This window comes from Orcinus orca, chromosome 13 (genome assembly GCF_937001465.1).
Source record: "Orcinus orca chromosome 13, mOrcOrc1.1, whole genome shotgun sequence".
Taxonomy (NCBI): domain Eukaryota; kingdom Metazoa; phylum Chordata; class Mammalia; order Artiodactyla; family Delphinidae; genus Orcinus; species Orcinus orca.
Window position 1 is genome coordinate 85,021,293 of NC_064571.1, and position 25,983 is coordinate 85,047,275.

General features: G+C 38.4%; 1 protein-coding gene across 6 annotated transcripts in view; it reads right to left on the reverse strand.

Moving 5' to 3' along the window:
* CPSF3 (cleavage and polyadenylation specific factor 3) overlaps positions 1-25,983 on the reverse strand; it is a 43,331-nt gene continuing 17,348 nt past the window's right edge. For all 6 annotated transcript variants that reach the window (XM_004274899.4, XM_049695911.1, XM_033437478.2 and 3 more), the window contains 10 exons: positions 25,566-25,724; positions 24,473-24,619; positions 21,810-21,962; positions 14,237-14,345; positions 12,978-13,076; positions 11,372-11,466; positions 9,692-9,779; positions 4,109-4,178; positions 1,965-2,061; positions 1-187 (listed from right to left, as the gene is read on the reverse strand). In XM_004274899.4, coding sequence (XP_004274947.1) covers positions 86-187; positions 1,965-2,061; positions 4,109-4,178; positions 9,692-9,779; positions 11,372-11,466; positions 12,978-13,076; positions 14,237-14,345; positions 21,810-21,962; positions 24,473-24,619; positions 25,566-25,724 — 1,119 coding nt within the window. In that variant the 3' untranslated portion in view covers positions 1-85. The remainder of the gene's footprint in view (positions 188-1,964; positions 2,062-4,108; positions 4,179-9,691; positions 9,780-11,371; positions 11,467-12,977; positions 13,077-14,236; positions 14,346-21,809; positions 21,963-24,472; positions 24,620-25,565; positions 25,725-25,983) is intronic.

Consider the following 25,983-nt stretch of genomic DNA (forward strand, 5'->3'; position numbering starts at 1 on the left):
GAGAAATTAATGTATTTTATTTTAAGTAACAGAAGTAGAGTCAAGCATTACAAAAAAGTTTAACATCTACAGAGACATAAGGTTATTAGTGAACTGGCGTGAGGGCCTCATATAGTCTCTGGGCTGCCAGTTCCACCATTTCTCGGAGGGACTCATCATCTTCACTTCCTTCTTCACATTCTACAGTCTGAAAACGAGAGCACAGACATGCCTTTCAATGGAAGTGTCTAGAATTATTATATGGAAGATAAACTAATGCTCTTTAAGAACAATCGTTTCCCATAGGGGTGGGGGGCCTTGATTATTAAGAGCCAGAATCACTGCACACCTGTGGGTCTGCACCTGGATGCAGAGACATTCCCGAGAGCACGATGACTTTGTTAGAGATTAACTTTGGAAAAAAAAAAGAATAAAGGGAAAGTCAAGTGAACTATGTTTACTTCAAAGCCCATGTTTGGATCTAGTAAATAATACTCCAAGGAATCTAGTCTGTGCAACACAAATTACTTAGCAAGCAATGGATGTGGTCATCTAATCAACATTTGGTATTAAATTTGGTTTAGATTCACTAATCATCTTTCAGTTACTCCTCAACTACAAAACACTATGCTGTTTAAAACAATTTTTATCACACAGTAAATATCCCTCATGTAAAAATTTAGGAAAGAAAAAAAAATACCCTTAATTCTATGACCTAATGATAAATCACTGTTAACATTTCAGTGCATAACCTTCTAGACTTCTGGCTATACATGTGTATTTCTTCAAAACAAAAATGGGATAATTCAGCACATTGACTATCTTGTAACTCCTCCCCACTCAATAATGTATAGGTGGACAACTCTGCACCTGAATAAATCGTTTCTAGTGGCTGTATAGATAGTATTCCATGTATAAGGGTACATCATACACATTATTTATTCAGTTATTTTATTAGATCCTACTCTTGGAAATTTAGGTCTCTTGCAGTTTTGCTAATCAATACTAAAATAGACATCCTTGTATATATATATCTTTGCTCACTTGCCTAATTATTTTCTTTGTTAAATCCTGCAAGTGGAATTGTGGATAAAGGTATTTACTTTTTGAAGGCTTTTGATGCAGATCACCAAACCGCCCTGCAGAAAGAACACACCACCTAACGTACAACCTTCTCCCTGTCCTATGTGGCACTGGAAAATAACTGTTTCCCTCTTCTTTCACCATCTCTGGGTCATATCACTGTTTAATCTGTGCCAGTATAAGCTCAAAACAGTGATATTTCATACTTTCAATTTGTATTTCCTTTAATTATTAGTGGATCTGATCTGAACATTTGTTTCATATGTTTACTGGCTCTCTATATGTCTTCTCTAGTGAATTACTTGTTTATGTTCTTAGCTTATTTTTCTATCAAGGTAAAATAAACCTAGTGTTTTCTCAAAAGAATATACAGAAGAAACCCCAAACATGTTACTTGTTTAGTAGATGAACTGCTGTAATCTTCAAAAACAACCCCGCAAGGAAGATGATACTTATTCATTTATGCTTGTGAAATAATTATAAAAGGCCTGCTGGTGCGGTGGGCGTGGGCCTCACGCTCTCAAATTCTATTGTTTGGAAAAGCCACTTGGATCTTGCTGCAAACAGAAGAGCAGCTTCTCTGAAAGTCTGGAATCAACTGGATGCCAAAGTAGAGAAATGCTGAGGTGGATTAAGGCTTTCCATTATGAAAATGGAAAACAGTGGAGTAATAAAGACAAGGGAAATGTGTAATATGTAGCAAGTGGAAAAACGCTTATGACAGAGAAATAAAAAGGATGTAAAACCTGACATATGATAGCGTAAACACAATCTATTAAAAAAATGTAGGAAAAAAACTGGAAGAAAACGCCAAAATGCAAAAGTAAACTGCAAAATAGATGATTTTTGCTTTCACTTTATCTCCCAAGTGTCTTAAAATGTAGGAATGAACAGCTACATACCCGTGTCTCCAAGTTTATGTTAGCAGTTTTTCCATCCACTGTGACGCTAAGGATAGAACCATCTTTTACACTAACACAGTCTTCTCCAAATATGTCCCTTAAGACAAACAAAGATGCAGTATTAGGGGAAAATGCTTTACAAATATATAAAGTACAATTTTATATATTTGGGGAGAAATAATATTGAAGATAGGCCCTAGTTCTGAAGTAGAATACTGACTGTATCTACCCCTGAGATGTACTTCTTAATTATTTATTTTCACATACTTTGTTCATTTTATAATACAGGTGAAATACACAGCTATCGTTCATTAAGAATGCTCCATTCAGCAGGCATTGCACTAGGCACTTTATATACATTATCTTAACCTATATTAATTTTGGTAAGGAGCCCTTTTCACCCAGACCTGGGACTGCTATAGCCACAGGGTTGGAAACCAACCAACACAGAACCCGCTGCCTTTTTACTAGCAATGGAAATCAGCGCTCCTGCACCGGTGCCTGCTTTTTAGTTTGTATGACAGGGATGCTTTTTAAAATCAAAATGACAACACCAAGAACACTTCTGAAGATGTGTGACGGCTTCTGTAGGCAAAGTCACCATTTAAAGCCTAGCATTCATTTTTTAAAAGCCACGAAATGGCTGCTTTAAAAGATTATCAGTGTGGAATTTTGAGGAAAGGAAGGAACAGAAGTGTTAACATAAAAATCTCCAAACATGCAGAGCACCTCAAAACGTCTAGTTAAGTAACTTTCAATTTCAAAACAGAAGCATTGGGACTTCCCTGGTGGTGCAGTGATTAAGAATCCGCCTGCCAAAAAAAAAAAAAAAAAAAAGAATCCTTCTGCCAATGCAGGGGACACGGGTTCAAACCCTGGTCTGGGAAGATCCCACATGCCGTGGAGCAACTAAGCCCGTGCACCACAATTATTGAGCCTGTGCTCTAGAGCCCACGAGCCACAACTACTGAGCCTGTGCTCTAGAGCCCGCATGCCACAACTACTGAGGCACACGCGCCTAGAGCCCGTGCTCCACAACAAGAGAAGCCACCGCAAAGAGAAGCCTGCATGCTGCAACGAAGAGTAGCCCCCACTTGCTGCAACTAGAGAAAAGCCCGCGTGCAGCAACAAAGACCCGATGCAGCCAAAAATAAATAAAAAATAAAAAATTTAAAAATGGAAGCATTTATTCAACAAGTATTTGAGAGATCTGCTATATGTTCAAGGCACTGTGCTAGATGCTGAAATCATAAAACTAAATTCAATCTTTTTATGTTTCCTTTTTGGGGTACAATACATAAGCTTAAGTTGTAGTTGTCCACTAAGAAAGTTTTTTAAAAAAATAAATTTATTTATCATTTGTTTTTGGCTGCGTTGGGTCTTCGTTGCTGCGTGCGGGCTTTCTCTAGTTGCGGCGAGCAGGGGCTACTCTTCATTGCGGCGCACGGGCTTCTCATTGCGGTGGCTTCTCTTGTTGAAGAGCACGGGCTCTAGGCGCCTGGGCTTCAATAGTTGTGGCACATGGGCTTAGTTGCTCCTCGGCAAGGGGAATCTTCCTGGACCAGGGCTCGAACCCATGTCCCCTGCATTGGCAGGCGTATTCTTAACCACTGTGCCACCAGGGAAGTCCCAAGAAACAGTTTTATATGATTATTTTATTTGGAAAAAAACATTCTGAAATCAGGCTTAACAAGTACTGGAGGAAAGGGGAAAGACCTAATATTTGGCATGTAAGAAAAATGAGTTTAAAGGTAATTCATAGTTTACAGATTTACTGGGAAGAGTCTAAAAAACATTCTTAACATGGAATTCACATTTAAGGGGAAGTAAGTACGTATAATAATTCTTAAAGGTATAGTAACACTAGGTTAAGATTTTAGCACATGTCCTTGATAACAGTGCTTTATTCAGCTACTCCAGCCACGGGAAAGCATCCTGAGGCTCTATATTAAGTGAAACGTATTTCACAGGGAAGTGGCTGACCAAGCAGGTCACATGCTCTCAGAACTGGCTAGAGAGTGTAGCTAGAAGGAAGTGGTTCAAACTGCTTCACTGATAGAAACAGAGGCACCCAGACCAGTTAAGTGACCTTGTCTGACCCCACCCCCGGCACCCTGTTGAGCGGTAACGTATGCAACACTTACTGGAGCATGATCTCCAACCTCTTGCTATAAACGTGCATTTCTAATTTTTTAGAAACCTTCTGTACTGCACCTGGGGAGAAAAGCAACAGAGGGTTCAATTTCCAAATTCCTGTTTAGAATAATTTCCAAATCAATAATTAGAATGTAGCTGCTGAGAAACCAAAGTGGTTAATTGTCGAATCCTTCAAGTGACAATGTATACAGAGCATCTACCTGCTGAGGCAAATTGATATTTTCATCACTTTATTTCATGTTCTTGTTAAGGAACCACAAGTGCATTTAAGATTATTTAAAAATTTATTTCCAATGTTTCTCCGTCTTTTCCATATTTATGAGCAGAAGTGAGTGAAATTAGAACTCCAAGAGGTCTAGGAGCACATCCATCCTCAGAGACCTCTGAAGTTTTTGTTTTATCTAAAATATTAAGTAAATTTAGCAATTCTACTACATATAATGCACTTACAGTAGTTTTAATAAAATATTTAAAATAACTTGCCAGTTAGATTACTTAGCTTTTCCCCTAAAACAAAGTAATCTGACAGTTCAGGAAGATGAGCCATACTTGATCTGAAGTTTCAATATTGCCTGGGGAATATCACTAAGTACCTCCCAGTTCATCACCAGCAACAAAACAGTGAATTAACTGGTAGTTTCTCAAAAAGTTAAACAGCGAGTTAACATACGACCCGATAATTTTACTCCATAGACCCAAGAGAAATGAAAACATGTCTGTACAGAAACTTGTACATGAAGGTTTATAGCAAGATTATTCACAATAGCCAAACAGTAGAAACAATCCAAATGTTCATCATCAAATGAATGGATAAACCAGATATGCTCTATCTACACAATGGAAGATTATTCGGCCATAAAAAGGAATGAAGTACTGATTCATGCTATGACATGGATTAACTTTTTTTTTTTTCAAAGTCTTTATGCTTGTTGTTTATGTAGTTGAATTCAGCCACACAATTCTATATTTTTACAATCCCCTGGGCATGAAAAGCTAACCGGCTGTTCATTAGTATATTCAAACGTCATAGTTTCAGGTTTTAACCTTAGAGTGTCAATAAAAACACAACACATGGCCAGGAGAGGTTGTTTATGAAAGACATGGATGAACCTTGAAAACATTATGCTAAGTCAAAGAAACCAGACGCAAAAGACTACCTTTTGTAGGATTCCATTTATATGAAATGTCCAGAATAGGTAAATCCAGAGAGACAGAAGTAGGTTAGTGGTTGCCTTGAGTTGGGGAGAGTGGGGAGTGTGGGGAGTTATAGCTAAAAGATACACAATGTTACTTTTTGGAGTAATGTGTATGTTCTCAAGTTGACTGTGATGAATCTACTCTACGTGGAAAAGAGCCAAGTTGTCATTTCTCCTAAATTGTTCTATAGTTCAGACCATAGTCACTCTAATTTTAAATTCATCGGTTTTAATTGAATATACAAGTAACTAAATGCCAGCCAAGAAAACGATATAATAAAACTTTTATACTTTAATTATAATCAATTCTGTTAAGTATTAAGCAATTAGCTGACATGTAAAAACAATCTCATAAAACACATTATTAAAAAGCAAACATCTAAGCTATGAAATTGTCTATTAAAAGAAATTTTCCAGGGCTTCCCTGGTGGCGCAGTGGTTGAGAGTCCGCCTGCCGATGCAGGGGACACGGGTTCGTGCCCCGGTCCGGGAGGATCCCACATGCTGCGGAGCGGCTTGGCCCATGAGCCATGGCCACTGAGCCTGCACGTCCGGAATCTGTGCTCCGCAATGGGAGAGGCCACAACAGTGAGAGGCCCACGTACAGCAAAAAAAAAAAAAAAAAAAAAAAAAAAAAAATTTCTCAAAGTGTGTGTATATATTTATTACTAATGTTTATGACAAACTCCTCAGATACATGAGATTATACTAAATGTGAAGTCATACACTCATACACATACATCTCTCTGCCCTTAGGTCTATGTGTCAAAACAGGGCACAGCCATGCTGAAAACAGGTAGAGTGTGAAACAGAAGAATGTAAAGGAATATAAGGACATTAAAGAATACATTTGGAAAATGTATAAGATTTCTCATGTGTCCTCAGTGAGAACAGGGGGACTATATATAAATGGAAGTTGGAGCTAAACACACACACAGATACAGATATAATTGTATTTCCAGAATCTGGACCAAAGTGTCAGCAGGCTAAGAAATGAAAAGGGAGCAAATGCTATCAAAGAAGAATCAGAGTGTTTCACAGAAGTGAGTGTTTCTAGAATAGAGCTGGCCAACTTTTTCCGTACATGGCCAGATCGTATCTTAAGCTTTGTGGACCACATGGTCTCTGCTGCAACTACTCAACCCTGCGGTGGTAGCTCAGACAGCAGCATTAGATGGCATATAAACAAATGGGGCTGGCTGTTTCTTTCTTTTCTTTTTTTTAAACATTTTGGCCATGACATGCGGCATGTGGGATCTTAGTTTCTTGACCAGGGATCGAACCTGTGACCCCTGCGGGTGGAAGCACGGAGTCTTAACCACTGGACTGCCAGGGAAGTCCCATAGCTGTGTTTCAATAAAACTTTATTTACAAAAATCAGGTGGAGGACTGGATTTGGCTCAGGGGCCATAGCTGCTGACTCTGCTCTAACATGTTAAAATATCAAATTTGGATAGGATACAGCCAATTAGTTTAAATGATAAATATACAGAATGAACACCCTCAACTTTGAAGACAGGGTATGTGCTAGTCCTTGTGATACTTTTTCATCTTCTGAAGGAGCAAGTACTACTAATTAAACCCCTGTTTAATAACTTAGCCCCACGGGGGACAACTTTCCATACTGATGTATCATATTCACACCTCGGGTCACTGTCTTATCTCTTTAAAACTCACCTTGTCTGTTTCCTTTCTCACGCTCCATATTTAATCTTTCAGGAAATACTGCTGGCTTTACTTTCTCCAGAATCCAACCACTTTCTGCTACCTCCACCACTTCCACCCTGGCCTGAGCCTCTATCTCCCACCTGCATGACCACAAAAGCTCCTCACTGGAACCTGTCAGCTTTCATACTTGCCCTCCTAACAATCTCCTCTCAATAAACACCAGAGTAATTAAAAAACCCTACAATGTAACCCACTTCACTCTGACTACAAGTCCAGAGCCTTAAAATGGCCGACAAAGCCCTACACATCTGTGCCCACTCCAAACCCGATCAAGCTGCTCAGCCCTCATTAGAGCGTCAGCTCCTACAGGGCCAGCATCTGTTTGCTTTGTTCATGGATGTACCCTAAGCACCTAGAATAATACCCATACCATTACCCATAATAATAGCAGGTGCTCAGTAAGCATCTGTCAAATGACTGTTAAAAGAAAAAAGGGGGGCTTCCCTGGTGACGCAGTGGTCGAGAGTCCGCCTGCTGATGCAGGGGACACGGGTTCGTGCCCCGGTCCGGGAAGGTCCCACATGCCGCGAAGCGGCTGGGCCCGTGAGCCATGGCCGCTGAGCCTGCGCGTCCGGAGCCTGTGCTCCGCAACGGGAGAGGCCCCAACAGTGAGAGGCCCGCGTACAGCAAAAAAAAAAAAAAAAAAAAAAGAAAATAAGGAAGCACCTCATTACCCAGAAGAGTATAAAATCCCACTCTCGATACGCCACAAAGTGGGGAGAAACCAGGCAATATGAGGCAGCCAGTTAGCTTTTACAGTCACTCATGGAAAATGCCTGTTCTGACTTCTCAGCAATGAACCTCTCCCGAAATGCCCAGAGGCTTAACTTAGTGAACTAATGTTTTTATAATTAGTTTAAGATGGATCACTAATAGCAGGATGATTATTTTTAGTTCCACTAGTGCAGATCAGAGTAAAGGTATATTTTCACTTTGGACCAGAGCGCTAAGAGAAATACCCAAGATAAAGTCAAACCAAGCAACGATAGCTCATGTATTCCTTCCTGTACAACAGACACCTTTTCGGTTTTTCAGCACAATCATTAGGTGGAGTCTTCATTGGAACAGCAGATGACATCCTGACAACATAGCTGACAATCTCACACCAACACGTGCTGGGTCCCCTCTTCTGCCACCCAGTGCGGAAATGGGCTTAGAGGAGCTCAGGTACTTAACATCCCCGAAGACCACACAACATCCTAACTGGCCTTGGAAAAGTGTCATTTTCGCATAGAAATTTCATTTTTCAGTAAAGTATAAATATCTGACTTCATTTTACAAAAGAGTTATCAGAATTTAATGAACAGAAAGCAACCTTGGAGGTTAAAACACAATTCAGTTCAGAAGCGTTCGATTCCAAGTGACCGAGACCATGCTACGAAGCGAAGGGGCCGTGCTCTTGGAGAGCTGGGTGTCAGCGTGGGGAGGTGGGCCGGCTCATGTGCTCCAGCCTTGATCTCTCACTCCTGGTCTCTGCACTTAATCCTGTCCCCCACTTCGCTGCTCCTAACTTTGCACCACGAATTAGTTATGACCTTGGTAAAAGGTCCTCTTTCCCACCTAGCCCCCCATTTTTATATTTTTACCAACTAAGATATGAAAAATGTAAAATAATAACAGAAAACCGACAACTGCCTTTAAAACTGTTCTGGCATGAATGTACTTGTACCCCTGGGGCGAAGACTGTGAGACTGAACATAATGTGAGAATCCAAGGTGTGACGTTCTTCTGTGGCTTGTATGAATGCACAGCTCCATCTCTTATGTTACAGGCACACAGGGGCATCCATTACCCACTAATTAATTCAACTAAAATTATCAAATAGTGTCCAAATTGTAATTTTACAATGACTATTATTCAAAAACTTACCAGTAACTTAGATGAATAATTTAGATTTGTCTAGGCATTTATTAGTTTCATGTTATAGATGTGACCAATTATAAGCAGATGGATTATGAAGTGGTTACCCAAGCTTTCTTTCTCCTAAAATCAAAGAACTAACTATTTGCTTACTTATAAAAAAAATTTTAAGAAACAAAAGTATTCTATCAGAGACCTGTTGCCATGTGAGGCTTCCCGGAATACTTCAAGGGTGGCTTCTTCCCACAGGAACACAAAGGGCTACCGTACATGTGCACTGTAATGTGTTACACTGAATTATGTATAAAACAAAATCAAACTATAAAGAAATGACACAAAAATATTTTCATTGGTGTTTTCTTTGATTGAAAATTGCTTCTTAGAAAAGGAAAGAAAGTTACTGCAAAATTGTCCCATGTGGAAATTCCATTCTATTCAACAAGTTTTATTCAACACAAATATAGCAGCATATTTTCCTATTAGACATTCTGGCTCAATTCAGCAATATTTTGGAATTTCTGATTAAATTGTTTTTAAGAGGACTGTTACTAAGAGATTCTTATCTTCGTGTTAACTGCAGCCACGTTTTTATAGCATGAACGAAGACTCAGGACAAAGAGTAAAATATTAGTAATACACATTGTTATGCATGTATCATATCTTAAATGTTACAAGGATGAAAAAATCAGGATATTTTAAGTTCTTTAGGACTCTTGTTTTCTGCTTTTTATTTCAAAGAACCATGGGAGAAATGAAAGAAGTGATAAAAATGAAGTAATTCTGTACCTTTCCTTATTTTCGGGTTTGACTGGACTTCTAATATCACGGTTGTTACTGTATCTGCATACATATCATTGGAAGGGTTTGCCAGCCACTGAAAAGCAAGAGGCAGAATTAGGGAGGTACAACCCAGCCAACCCCCAAAACTGCAATCACTACCACCCATCCACGGACTATACGTGTGGGATTATTGCTTCTAGCATTTCACTGAAATCAACTGTTTTCTCAAATTGATTCGCATTACTAATTAATTTCAGTAAACCCTTTGTCTACTGAAATTAATTAGTAATGCTGGAATTCTCTAATTTTTTTTTTTTAAACAACACTAAAATGTACGGAGCATGTCCTTTGTGGCAAGTGTCTTATATGCATTATCTCATTTAACTCTCACATCTTCATCATAAAGGAGTAAACTGACTCAAAAGTAACTTGCGCAAGATAACATAAGCAGTAATTAATTGCTGGTTCTGTGACTCAAACTCAAATCCCTAGTCACTATATTTTAGTAGCACAGACAGTAATATTTTTAAGGTTTTACTTTTGTTTCTCACATAAAGCCTAAGATCCCCTGACACTGTGCCATGTGCCCGCTGCTCTAAGAAAGTTTTCCATGTCCACCAGGTTAGGGTGAGACCAGGTGAATTACTTCAGGAATGAGTAACCCCCTTCTTTTAATTCTCTCTCCAAAGAGTACTTTTACGAGCAACACGAGTCACCTGAAAAACTTCCTCTAAGATCTTCTTTGATCTGTTAATTCTAGGGAATAAAAAATGCATTCTCTAATACTATTTGGTAGCAAGAACCAAACTAATGTCTCTAACAACCTTTCCCCTTTCTCAGATAACACTTTATATATTATTGTATGTAACTTCATGTTATAGATAACTATTCCTCTTGATAATTTCTCCAGTTACCTTTAGCCTTATAAATCAAATTCAGACTTAAATCAGTGAACTGCAGTGGAACCAGAGCTGACAGATCTTTTTCTGTTTTAAAAAATAATATGTATGACAGAATAGTTGACCATATAGCTGGGAAATTTACATTCAACCTTGAGGCAGAGCAACAAAGTATCTCCCTGTATCACTCAGTTCCAGGATTCACTTTGAAAGTCCTTCTTTAAACTTAACGGATGCTAATCTATTAAAATCAACCATCAAAGTCATTTGGTGTCTGGGTTCTAAATTGTACCAGTATGGATTTAAAATTCTAACAGTGGCAACCACATTTACCTAAATTAATGATTTCTAGCCTTTGTGGATTTGGGTCATTTTAATGTTGCTTATTTGAATCTTCAGAATTCCACTCTCTTAAGAAGTGTTGCATGACAAGTTTGTTTGCTTTAAAGTAACAGAATTATATTTTTATCTTGATAATTTTAAGACCTTTTGATATAACGGAAGACACCTGTGGTACCACAAAATCTGTTAAGACTCACTCAGATGAGAGACCTCTGCTCATTTCACATACTAAATATTGTCTTAATTTATTATTAGTTTCCATGCTACTGTAACTATATAGAAAATGCTTAGTTATGTTATATTTAATGTTGATCTTAGAAAGAAAAATATACACATATATATTTTCCAACAATTTTTTTCCTGACTGGGAAGAACCCAATTTTCTCTACATTTACATGTGAACTCAAAACTTTTTTCCCCTTCTTGTTTAGGTAAATGATCTTACTTCTAATACCACCATTCCTGGTTCCTGTATTACAGTAATATTTTTGAACACTTTCAAAGCAGGTTTTTCTTGAATTTCTAATTCTTCTACATCACCTGAAAAAAAGAAGTTGTAAGATGTATATAAGTTTTTTTGGGGGTGGCAATATAAGGGTGGGGAGTGGGAGGTACAGACTACTGGGTGTAAGACAGGCTCAAGGATGTAGTGTACAACACAGGGAATACAGCCAATATTTTGTGATAACTGTAAATGGAAAGTAACCTTTCAAAATTGTATATAAATAAAAATTTTTTGAGAAAGCCAGCATAAAAAAATTTTTAAAATAATCTTCTAGAGTATAATTATTCATTTGTTTATAGAGACAGCTGAAATAAGGTGATACACAATGAAAAAAATTTAATAACTTGTGTATAGGCAGCTTTTAGGTAGCAAAGTTTTTTTTTTTTTGCGGTACGTGGGCCTCTCTCTGTTGTGGCCTCTCCCGTTGCGGAGCACAGGCTACAGACGCGCAGGCTCCGCGGCATGTGGGATCTTCCCGGACCGGGGCACGAACCCATGTCCCCTGCATCGGCAGGTGTACTCTCAACCACTGCGCCACCAGGGAAGCCCAAGTAGCGAAGTTTTATATTAATTGCTTATAGCAACTAAAAGATCTCAACATGTATTATAAATATTCATATAACTAGATAGGATTTACCTTGGACATTAAACATCTTATCAGTTGCAAACTTTGGTGACTGTCAGACACCTATGTTTGTACAAGGGATTTAGTGACTAGCATCTTAAAATTTAACACGAACCTCATCAACTACATCACTTCTACCATCTGTCTTCATAAGTTTAAAGGTTCTACAAGGAAATTCCGTTGTCTAAGACAAGGCTTTTCTGGTCTTCCCACTAGTAACTTCTTAGTTAAGGATTAATTCAGATGTATTTTATTAACTTCCTGTGTTATAACCTATAATTCTAACATGGGGTTCTGAAGTAAAAAAAGATACATTCTACTGTTTTATTTTATGGCAGTACTTCACTGTATGAATTACAAACAGCATATTCATAGAAAGCGTAACTTTGTGATCTGAAGTGTTCTTGCTTATCAGAGAGAGCCCACGCCTTTTAACTTAACTCTTCACCTCTCATGATGTTAATACACAAAAATCTCTAATTCAAAATGGTCTAATATAGAAACAGAATAGGTTTACTTTTTACTGGCCTTTGGCCAGTGGTCATGCACTCTTATATAACGTGCTGTAAGGGTTTGTACTGATGGAACCAGAAAAATTATTTTCACTGAACAAAGAAAAGAAATTATGATAAATTCTAGGTATAGTAGTTAAAGTAGATTTTAAACACAAGAAGCAAAGACTACTGACAATTTTAGAATTTTAAGTGGATCATAATAAGAAGTATTATGAGATTTAAAAATTGTTTATCAGTGTATATTCAAAATTTTCACCTGGAGGTGGTAATAACATGACCAAGTAAAGTACAAAGAAAATTTGTGCAATTCTGACACAAATACCAAAATTAACATCCTTTCCTAGATATATAATTATCTTACTCAAAACTAGAAAACAGTTAAGTGAATGTCAATAAATATACACACCTGTCAATTTCTGTAGCTGGTAATAAAGCAAATTAAAAGGACCAGTATATGGAATGGCTTGGGTCTGCTTTACAGTGCTCATGGCCAAGTCAGTATAATCTGGAGAGGAAATTAGAATAAATATACTTTAGGAAACAACACTAGTCTCACAAAATACAATTTGCAAACACATACCAGGAGTCAAGAGAAGAGAAGTAAAAGGAAAGTATGTGAGAACATGCTTGTCAAGCTAACAAAGTGCTCCACAGTTGGTTCCCATCCTACACTCCCCCCCCCCCCCCCGCCCACCCTGGCCAACAGTTAGCTTGTACTTCAGCCATAAGAAGGCACTCTGATTCTCCAAGACACATCTGGTCCCTAACATCTCCAAGCCAGTAAGCCAGCTGTCCTCTGCCATCTCTTCTGGTTAGCTAACCTTCACCACCTGGCAAGAGAGCTACCTGGTATGCAATGCTTTTCCCAACCCTTCTAGGCCCATTCTCTCCTTACATGTTATCTTGCACTTCTGTATGTCCCGGGTCAATACTGTGATTAGCTCTTCACAGGATGGTTTCTCTCAACAGACAGTTTCTCAAGGGCTGGGACTGTGCTTCTTAGTACCTCTCTAGTCCTCCAGCACTTAGCACAATGCCTGGCATACAGTAAGACCTCAACAACTGTTAATGGAACAAGTTATATTCTACTGTGTGATAGTCTGAAAGCTGACAGTTGGCTTATCTCACAGTTGAACACCTAAACACTGCTGCTATTTCTTATTCCTTGATAAAGCACTTTTAATTTATTAGTGCCATATAAATAAAATTGAGCACAGTTATTTACTTGAAGATAATATCGTAGTTACTGCAAAAGTAATGACAGCTTAGCATTTACACGTGCATAAAACACAGGCTCAGCAAGCAACTTAACACTACAGGTCATAAAAACCAAAAAAGCCTGTGTGGGGAGTCCACAATTACTTCAGGAAATAAAAGTAGCAGTATTCCATGGAGAAAGGTAGAAGACAGGCTTCAGAAGGCAGTAGTCAATCTGTCTTACAGGGGAACTTATGTTTCCAATTAAGAAAATGTTATTTAAATATTGTAATAGTTCAAGGAAGATTTTTTTTCAAATGAAGCTATAAGTAGATTATTAAGTTTCAACTATTTATACTTCGTTATTTGGCTGTTACTTAAGATTTGGCCACAGGGTAAGAGAAGTTTTTGAAGATTTTCTTTAAATGCTAAAATCAAATTACATTTGACATTTAATAGTATACTTACTAGAGAGGTCACAAGGAGAAAGTATGTGATAATTAAAGTTTCTTTTAACAAGTATTCCTGAGACCCGCTGGCCCTGTTCTGGTTTTTTGTCTGCTAAAAAGCCCATGACCTATTAAAAAGAAAAAAAAAAACCAAAACAATTTGAAGAGAACAGAATCTTGTAAAATGAAATTAATTATTCAGGGACTCAATCATGACCATTTGAACCATGAAAACAACCCATGAATCTGAACATGAAAAATATAAAATGTTATATACCTCTACGACCAGGGCAGTAACAAGGTTACCAAGAGACCAAAGGCAAGACTCACGGGGGCAGACCTGGCAAGAATGGTTAGGTTCCGTCAGTTCCAATCAGTTCAGCAACCAAGTAAACCTACTGGGTGCTGGGGCTGAAAAAAGCTTTCAACAGGGCTTCCCTGGTGGCGCAGTGGTTGAGAGTCCGCCTGCTGATGCAGGGGACACGGGTTCGTGTCCCAGTCCGGGAAGATCCGACATGCCACGGAGCGGCTGGGCCCGTGAGATGGCCGCTGAGCTTGCGCGTCCGGAGTCTGTGCTCCGTGGCGGGAGAGGCCCCAACAGTGAGAGGCCCGCATACCGCAAAAACAAAACAAAACAAAACAAAAAAATCTCTCAACAGAGACAGCATGGTGGGAAGGACAGCAACCGAGGGCCAGACGTGCGTGGCTCCCTCAGGCTGGCTCTCAACCCTGTACCTGGAGGAGCCCCAAAATACAAAGATGTAAGGCCATGCCAGATCCAAAAAGCAGCAGCATCTCTGAATAGAAAGGTCTGTAAAGACAGGTATGGATGAGCTCATACAACTGAGGGGGAGCATTTTTTAAGAGAAGAGAGTACTGACTGACTGTTCAGAAACTAACAATAACACCAAACAAACAAACAAACAAACAAACAAAACTCTTACAAACATGAAATCCAACATTCTTAAATATAACTTTTCTCAGCTACAAAGAAATGAACTCAAAGGGGACAAAGACCTTATATTTCGTATTTGTTTACCTTTCATCAGTTAAGGGCAGATGGCGGTGAGGCAGTGGTAACATTTGCTCTTGTAACTATAATGGGACCTAGCTCTGTTTCACATGGTTTGTCGGCGTTTTTTTCTCCTTAAATGCTGGTGACTTAAGGAGGCTGATTTCAGTGCAGTGACATCCCGGATGCTGATGAGGTGTCTGCCGGGAGAACCAAGTACCTTGGAGAACAAGACTGAGTGGTTCTTCTGGCTTCACCCTCTGCTGCCAGCCTCGGTTTCTTTGTTTATTCAGCTGTGTGCTAGTTCCCAACATGCTGATTTCTTACCATGCACACAACTGCTGGCCTGACAATTCTCGATGGTAAACTGCATGGGTTTTTTGATAGTTTTTGTGGATCTGATTTCTTTACCTCCTTCTTAGTTTCTGTTTTACATGGCTGAGGATGGCTGCCTTAATAAATCTGACTTCTCCCGAAGCAAGGTTATTACACTTGTGGAAAAAAAATAACTATAGCTAATGATTTTAAATAAAAATATGGCTAAAATAACAGAACAACACTCTAATACAAAGCTACATTTGGGGAAACAGATATTGACAACAGTTTCTCTATGCCTGTATAAAGTTAAATATAAAAATGACACATATACCTAAAGTGTGTTTTCAGTTCTAGAGTCAAAAAAATTTTTTTTACAGCAAAAGAAGTTCTAAGAGGGAAGTTCATAGCAATTCAGGCTCACTTCAAGAAACAAGAAAAATCTCAAATAAACAATCTAACCTTACACCTAAAGAAACTAGACACAGAAAACCCAAAGTTAGCAGAAGGAAAGAAATCATAAAGATCAGAGCAAAAATAAATTAAATAGAAACAAAGAAAACAATAGCCAAGATCAATAAAACTAATAGCTGGTTCTTTCATAAACAAAATGATAAACCTTTAGCTAGACTCATCAAGAAAAATAGGGAGGGCTTCCCTGGTGGTGCAGTAGTTGAGAATCTGCCTGCCAATGCAGGGGACACGGGTTCGAGCCCTGGTCTGGGAAGATCCCACATGCCGCGGAGCAACTGGGCCCGTGAGCCACAACTACTGAGCTTGCGCGTCTGGAGCCTGTGCTCCGCAACAAGAGAGGCCGTGATAGTGAGAGGCCTGCGCACCGCGATGAAGAGTGGCCCCCGCTCACGGCAACTGGAGAAAGCTCTCGCACAGAAACGAAGACCCAACGCAGCCATAAATAAATAAAAAAAATATTTTTAAAAAAAAGAAAAATAGGGAGAGGATGCAAATCAATAAAATTAGAAATGAAAAAGGAGAGATTACAACTGACACTGCAGAAATATAAAAGATCATAAGAGACTACTACAAGCAACTATAGGCCAATAAAATGGACAACCTGGAAGAAATAGACAAATTCTTGGAAAAGTACAACCTTCCAGGATTGAACCAGGAAGAATTAGAAAATATAAATAGACCAGTCACAGGTAATGAAATTGAAACTGTAATTTAAAATCTTCCAACAAAAAAAAGTGCAGGACCAGATGGCTTCACAGGCGAATTCTATCAAACATTTAGACAAGAGTTAATACCTATCCTTCTCAAACTCTTCCAAAAAATTGTGGAGGGAGGAACACTCCCAAACTCATTCTGAGAGGCCACTATCACCCTGGTACCAAAACCAGACAAACATATCACAAAAAAAGAAAATTACAGGCCAATATCACTGATGAACATAGACACAAAAATCCTCAACAAAATACTAGCAAATAGAATCCAACAACACACTAAAAGCATCATACACCATGATCAAGTGGGATTTATCCCAGGGATGCAAGGATTCTTCAATATATGCAAAACAATCACTGTGATACACCATATTAACAAATTGAAGGAGAAAAACCATATGATCATCTCAACAGATGCAGAAAAAGCTTTTGACAAAATTCAACACCCATTTATGGTAAAAAATCTCCAGAAAGTGGGCAAACAGGGAACCTACCTCAACATAATAAGTCATATATGACAAACTCACGCAAATATCATTCTCAATGGTGAAAAACTGAAAACATTTCCTCTAGATCAGGAACAAGACAAGGCTGTCCACTCTCACCACTATTATTCAACATAGTATTGTCCTAGCCACAGCAATTAGAGAAGAAAAAGAAATAAAAGGAATCCAAATTGGAAAAGAAGAAGTAAAACTGTCACTGTTTGCCGAAGACACAATATTATACATATAAAATCCTAAAGATATCACCAGAAAACTACTAGAACTAATCAAGGAATTTGGTAAGGTGGCAGGATACAAAATTAATGCACAGAAATCTCTTGCATTCCTATATACTAACAACAAAAGATCATAAAGAGAAAAGGAAACAATCCCATTTACCATCACAACAGAAAGAATAAAATACCTGGGAATAAAGCTACCTAAGGACACAAAAGACCTGTACTCAGAAAACTATAAAACACTGATGAAAGAAATCAAAGAGAACATAAACAGATGGAGAGATATACCATGCTCCTGGATTGGAAGAATCAATATTGTGAAAATGACTATATTACCCAAAGCAATCTACAGGTTCAATCAATGCAATCCCTATCAAATTACCAATGGCATTTTTCACAGAACTAGAACAAGAAATTTTACAATTTGTATGGAAACACAAAAGACCCCAAATAGCCAAAGCAATCTTAAGAAAGAAAAATGGAGCTGGAGGAATCAGGCTCCCTGACTTCAGACTATACAACAAAGCTACAGTAATCAAGACAGCATGGTACTGGCACAAAAACAGAAATATAGATCAATGGAACAGGATAGAAAGCCCAGAGATAAGCCCATGCACATATGGTTGCCTTATCTTTGACAAAGGAGGCAAGAATATACAACGGAGAAAAGACAGTCTCTTCAATAAGTGGTGCTGGGAAAAATGGGCAGCTACATGTAAAAGAATGAAATTAGAACACACCCTAACTCCACACACAAAAATAAATTCAAAATGGATTAAAGACCTAAAGTGGTCTTTAAAACTCTTAGAGAAAAACATAGGCAGAACACTCTATGACATAAATCATAGCAAGATCCTTTTTGACCCACCTCCTAGAGTAAGGGAAACAAAAATAAAAATAAATAAATGGGACCTAATGAAACTTAAAAGCTTTTGCACAGCAAAGGAAACCATAAACAAGATGAAAAGACAACCCTCAGAATGGGAAAAATATCTGCAAATGAAGCAACTGACAAAGGATTATTCTCCAAAATATACAAGCACTTCATGCAGCTCAATATCACAAAAACAAACAACCCAATCCAAAAATGGGCAGAAGACCTAAATAGACATTTCTCCAAAGAAGATATACAGACTGCCAACAAACACATGAAAGAATGCTCAACATCATTAATCATTAGAGATATGCAAATCAAAACTACAATGAGATATCATCTCACACCAGTCAGAATGGCCATCATCAAAAAATCTAGAAACAATAAATGCTGGAGAGGGTGTGGAGAAAAGGGAACCCTCCTGCACTGCTGGTGGGAATGTGAATTGGTACAGCCACTATGGAGAACAGTATGGAGGTTCCTTAAAAAACTACAAATAGAACTACCATATGACCCAGCAATCCCACTACTGGGCATATACCCTGAGAAAACCATAATTCAAAGAGTCATGTACCAAAATGTTCATTGCAGCTCTATTTACAATAGCCCAGAGACAGAAACAACCTAAGTGCCCATCATCGGATGAATGGATAAAGAAGATGTGGCACATATATACAATGGAATATTACTCAGCCATAAAAGGAAACGAAATCAAGCTATTTGTAATGAGGTGGATAGACCTAGAGTCTGTCATACAGAGTGAAGTAAGTCAGAAAGAGAAAGACAAATACTGTATGCTAACACATATATATGGAATTTAAGAAAAAAAAATGTCACGAAGAACCTAGGAGTAAGACAGGAATAACGACACAGACCTACTAGAGAACGGACTTGAGGATATGGGGAGGGGGAAGGGTGAGTTGTGACAAAGCGAGAGAGAGGCATGGACATATATACACTACCAAACGTAAGGTAGATAGCTAGTGGGAAGCAGCCGCATAGCACAGGGAGATCAGCTCAGCACAGGGAGATCAGCTCGGTGCTTTGTGACCGCCTGGAGGGGTGGGATAGGGAGGGTGGGAGGGAGGGAGATGCAAGAGGGAAGAGATATGGGAACATATGTATATGTATAACTGATTCACTTTGTTATAAAGCAGAAACTAACACACCATTGTAAAGCAATTATACCCCAATAAAGATGTTAAAAAAAAAAAAAGATGCTCAACATCCTAATCATTAGAGAAATGCAAATCAAAACCACAATGAGGTATCACCTCACACCGGTCAGAATGGCCATCATCAAAAAATCTCCAAACAATAAATGCTGGAGAGGGTGCAGAGAAAAGGGAACCCTCCTGCACTGTTGGTGGGAATGTAAATTGATATAGCCACTATGGAGAACAGTATGGAGGTTCCTTAAAAAACTACAAATAGAACTACCATATGACCCAGCAATCCCACTACTGGGCATGTACCCTGAGAAAACCATAATTCAAAAAGATATACATACCACAATGTTCACTGCAGCACTATTTACAATAGCCAGGACATGGAAGCAACCTAAGTGTCCATTGACAGATGAATGGATAAGGAAGATGTGGCACATATATACAATGAAATATTGCTCAGCCATAAAAAGGAAAGAAATTAAATTATTTGTAGTGAGGTGGATGGACCTAGAATCTGTCATACAGAGTGAAGTATGTCAGAAAGAGAAAAAAAAACAGCATATGCTAATGCATATATATGGCATTTAAAAAAGGGGACTGATGAACCTAGTGGCAGGGCAGGAATAAAGACAAAGATGTAGAGAATGGACTTGAGTGAATGGGGCGGGGGAAGGGGAAGCTGGGATGAAGTGAGAGGGTAGCATTGACATAGATACACCATCAAATGTAAAATACATAGCTAGTTGGAAGCAGCCACATAGCACAGGGAGATCAGCTAGGTGCTTTGTGATCACCTAGAGGGGTGGGATAGGGAGGGTGGGAGGGAGATGCAGAAGGGAGGGGATATGGGGATATATGTATACATATAGTTGATTCACTTTGTTATACAGCAGAAACTAACACAACATTGTAAAGCATTTATACTCCAATAAAGATGTGAAAAAAAAATTTTTTTAATGCTGTATACTGTATTTCTTGAGGATTTATAATGCCCAATGGCCTAATAAAAACTCTGCAAAGTCTCGCTATAAACTCAGCTTAATTTTGTTCAACTCGGCTTCTCCTCAACTGACCGAAAAACTTTCTTTTTCTTCGCACACTGCAACCAGTAGAGTTTGGGAAGTACCGTTCTAGATTCCCAACTGTAAATATTCTTATACCTATAGAATATATTTCTCTACAGGTATAACATCTCTTCCATTAAACTGGCCCCTGGAAAGTTTTGTGAACAGTAAGATTCAGGAGTAAATACAACCATTTGCTCTTCTTTGGCAAGAAGAGCCTCACATCCTAATTTTTGCAAATTTTCCTCAAATTCAACTGCAAGAAATGATATTCATCCATTAGCTTCCTCATATTTGGCTCATTATGTACTGAAAGAATTCTGTAAAGTTGCTCATTAACACGTTTGATATTTAAAACTTCAGACAGGACTTCCCTGGTGGTCCTGTGGTTAAGAATCTGCCTTTCAATGCAGGGGACGACGCGGTTTGATCCCTGGTAGGGGAACTAAGATCCCACATGCTGCAGGACAAGTAATCCTGTGCGCCGCAACTACTGAGCCTGTGCACCACAACTAGAGAGAAGCCCGTGTGCCACAACAAAGAGGCCGTGTGCCGCAACTAAGACCCAACACAGCCAAATGAATATTAAAAAAATAATAAATAAATAAAACTTCAGACAGATAATTTAAAAGTTTCCTTTAGAGGTATCTTAAAAAGATGTTTGATGAACAGGAGGTAAAAATGCAGATTTCTTATAGCATCCCTCTAAAATCCCAGGTAAGGTTTTTTTTTCATAACCATTTCTTTTTTAAATTCTGAAAACCTTATATTTCATCATCAAAAATGATTAACTCTTGAAAAGACAAATCTATAAATTCCATCATATCCACAGATATTATGTTTAGATATGGGTCTATTTTTAGATTCTGAGGGAGAATGCCAAGAGGTAGACAGAATACTGTATTGGATATAGTGAAAAACAGTAATGGAAAAAAACAAAACAGTAATGGACATTTGTTTACTCTCTAACATGGGTATGATAAGTAAATGGGAATGTGGATTAAAAGCCATCAGACTGAAGATCTAATTTATTTGAAAATTTTCCATGTGAAAAACAAATCAGTGGAACCAGAAAAAGCCTAAAAGCACAAGGATCAAGGTCTTACAGCATATTGAGTAAATTGACAGAAATCATCGTTGAGCACATTATTTGATTAATTAAAAGCTGGATATTCTTAAGAAGTATACATTTCCCTAAAGGGATTAGGAACTATTTGGAATGGACAGGATTAAAAACCATAACCTTTTACCTTGGCTAGTTTTTCCCCCCTGAAGTTCAAGGTCACTGCTTCTGTATTCCGAGGATTATGAACCTCTATGTGAACTTCATCATTATCTTCATATTCTCGAATCAGGGCTGCTTTCAATCTGGCCATTTCATTTTGTTCTCCATGGACTAAAATCTACAAAGTGTAAATTGTAAAAGAGCATAGGGAAGCATCCTTAGTTCAGATTAATGATGGCTGTTATCTGAATTAGTTAATTATATGAAATGGAGATATACTTGAAGTTATTAAACTTTACTACTTTTAAGGATCTCCAGTCAATCAAACTTGTGTGACGTTTTCATTCTACTTGGCTTTAAAAGATCCTTAAGTGGAACTACTTCAAGAGAGAGTAAAGAAACTTCTTTTCTGTTCCAGTTTTTGCCACTATCGAGATACACAACTTTATGAAAGCTGTACTTTTTCTAGGCTTCTGTGCTCACACTAGAAATGGGCTGGACCAGGTGACCAGCTTTAAATGCATGTGGTTCTTGTACGCGACTATTGCTACTCCTACTATCTCAGAAAACGCTCATGGTTTTCTTTAGGCTTCTTAATATAAGACTAACAAAATAAGCTTTTTATGTGAAAAAAAATGACTTCTGATACTTTATTTGTTAAAGTAATATCATATAAAATATTCCAGAACCAAATGAAACCATGTTTTAGAGAGGTGTTTACAACGACTGCATTAGCTACCAGTCTTTCTAATTCATTTTCCTAACTTATTTTTTACAAGACAGATCATTCTTAACCTATAGACTACTGGTAGATGATTTCCTACCTGGACTGACAGAAGCTTGTCCAGTGTCTCCACCAGGCAGAGGCATATGGCCTAGAGATGACGAGCCCCAGCTCTGGGGCCTGGCTGCTGTAACACAGATCTTGGCGCTGCCACTTACTAGCTGGGTAACTCTAGGCAAGTTATTTAACATCTCTGTTTTCTCTTCTACAAAATAGTCGTTGGTTGTGAGAAGTAAGCGACTTGATACATGTAAAACACCAGTACAGTGCCTAGCGCACAGTAAATACTCGATAAATGCTAGCTATTATTTTTACCACTACCACCAACACTACTATTATTTTATCGTGTGGACAGACTTGCTGACTTGGTTACTGGAGGAAGGTAAGCATCAAATTCAATCCAGGAATTTAAACTGACGGCAGAGACAGAGTCTGGAGAGCAACAAAATGGGACTGAGGATGAGGTGGTGATTCCAGAGAGAGAGCAGTACAGCTTTTCCTGCACAGCTTTAAAATCTGGGAGGATATCCATAAACAACACACACCAGAAGGCACCCATGAACTGCCTACACTGTAACTAAACTTGACGTGCTATAAAGCCAAGTAGGTGAGGGATTTTCTCCACCAAAGAATCTGCTCATTAAGGGCCAATGGTAACTACCTGTGAGGACTATATGCTAGAAAAAACTAAAAAACGAACAAAAGGGCACACAAAATGCTCAGCATCGTTCGTCACCAGGGAAATGAAAATCAAAACTACAAAGAGATACTACTTCACCCTTACTGGTATGGTGACAATTTTAAAAAGGGAAAATAACAAGCTGACAAGAATATGGAGAACTGGAACCCTTGTGCATTGCTGGTGGGAATGTAAAATGGTGTAACTGCTATGGAAAACAGTTTGGTGATTCCTCAAAGAGTTAAACACAGAATTAGCCCATGATCCAGCAATTCCAATCCTAGGTATATACCCCAAAGAACTGAAAATGGACTCAAACAGATAGTCACATGCCAATGTGCATGGCAGCATTATTTACAATGGCCAAAAGGTGGAAACTACCCAAGTGTCCATCAACAGGTGAATAAACAAAACGTGGTCTATACAGACAATGCAATATTATTCAGCCATAAAAAGGAATGAAGTTTTGATACATGCTACAATCAGAAAGGGTACTTCATTGCTTCATCTGTTTTCTAGACTCATGCTCCATAAATGTTCCTCTAATTTAAGATACTTTTTTTTAGCTTAACTCTCTCCAGTCCCCCCAAAATATAACTGTTACTGTAATAATTACATAAAACTTAAAAATATAAGCAAATCACATTAGTAAGGAGCTGTGTAATGTATTTCACATCTAACTGCATCTTTATAGCTTTTACTATTATGACTTGCCTTTCTCCTCTCTCCACATTAATAGGTATTTCCCATTTGCCAGGCACCCTATTACGTGCTTTAGATATATGTACTCTCATTTGGTCCTCACAATAACTTTATGAGGTATTATCATCCCTATTTACATATGAGCTAAGGAGAGGTTAAGTAACTTGCCCAAGGCTACATAGCAAGTAAGGGATGGAGCTGGGACTCAAAACAGTCACATTGCAAAGCCAGGGCTCTTAAGTTATTGGGGAGGCAGCAGAAAAAAACAGAAAGAACGCAGCAGAAAAGAACACTGGAGCTGGTAGATCTGAGTAAGAGATGCCATGTAAAATGGAGAAGACTGAAGTGCACAGCTTGCCTAAGTCAAAGGGGAGTGGTAAAGGTCAGATGCAAGTGCACGTGAAGGCACTGCTGAGAGCGATACCGGCTGCTGTAAGGAAGGCAGTGTCTGCTCTGAGAACCAGCTGCTGCTGGGCATGCCTCTTCCAACCTTTAATGCTGAAAATCAAATTCACAGACTAACCACATGAGGCGGTTTCAAAGCACGAATAAATTCACTGGTTTGCTGGTAATCTGTGTGAGCAGAGAAAGAAATGTAATCAACAGACATTTTCAGTGGTAGCTTCTGTCCGGACATGGTAGTGATTTCTTCAGGTTCAGACATGATATGCTGTTAAAAAACAAAGAAAAGTAAATAAAACAAAACACATAAACTCTCTAATTAGAAAAGAAAAGGTACATTTTCTACTTTTTCACCCAGCCATAAAGTCTTACACTAGTTTAGGACCTTTAACACAAAAAGCATTCTAACACTATTGACGTAGCAAATATCAAATACTTCTTTTCTCGATCAAGCAAACATTTAATCAGGAAAGTAAGCAGATTAACAAAAATTCAATACACCTGGGATCCTCGAAGTGAAAATTATAACTTATGATTAGAAAGATACACTTGTATCCCGAACTATCTGCTCTAAAAAGTCACTTTCCAGGTAAGAGGATTTGTATAAAGGACAGATGTATTTCTATTCTGGAAATCTATTTTAGATACACAGCCAACACTGTCTAAGTGACTTACAGAGTAAGGTAATGTAATAAAAATGATTAAAGCAGGGAATCATAATGTATTAAAAAAATAAAATTGAGGTTATCAATAAAAGATAAGAGAACATGATGCAGGAATATTCATAAACTTTCTCTAAAGTTTTGCACATCAATGTCTATATACCTCAGAGTTAATATCAACCACCTTATATCGAGTAAGATGGGCAATCAACCCAAACACATTCTCCAGCTTTTCAAGAGAACACTTATTAGTAAACCTCTTTCTCATCAGATGAGGGTATCCATATGTTTGTCTCAAATAGATTCCCTTCCATTTTTTTTTTCTTACTGCAACCAGATGAGTGCGTCTCAAACTTTCATGTGCCAACCACTCAGCTGAGGACCTCATTCTTCAACCTTAAGAACATCTCCAACTGCCTACTGCCATCCTCATTTTTAAAAATCAAAACCTGCACTATTTAAAGAACTACTTCAATGGAAAAACCTGGGAGGATACTGCCACCTCTGCAGCCTTGATTAGGAAGAACACGATGGTCTCAGGCTCTGACTGACCTTGGCAAGCGTCCCTTCTACACAGTATCCCGCTATAATGACGCCATTCCTCTTATCAGTACACCAGCTTTCGAAGAGCTCTCTGGATAAGCCACTCTGCATCATGCCTGGGGAGGCCATTACAACACTGGGACCAATGTCATCAAAATGATCCATGCTCTAAGAAAGAAAAGGAATGGTAAAAGCATGTTAAATACCAAGGTTTGACAAAGCATTCCTTATTTGTAAAGAATACCGAAAAGTGAGGTAAAAAGGTTAATCACACGACTGGAAGGGCCTTGACAAGACTAATAAACATTTTAAGTCTAATTTCTAAGTCCCTAAACAGTTGATTTAGGCTGGGAATGAAATGAAAACAAAATGATAAAAAGCAATTAGTTCACATTGACTTCAAAACCTTCTACGGTAGCTAAAAGAC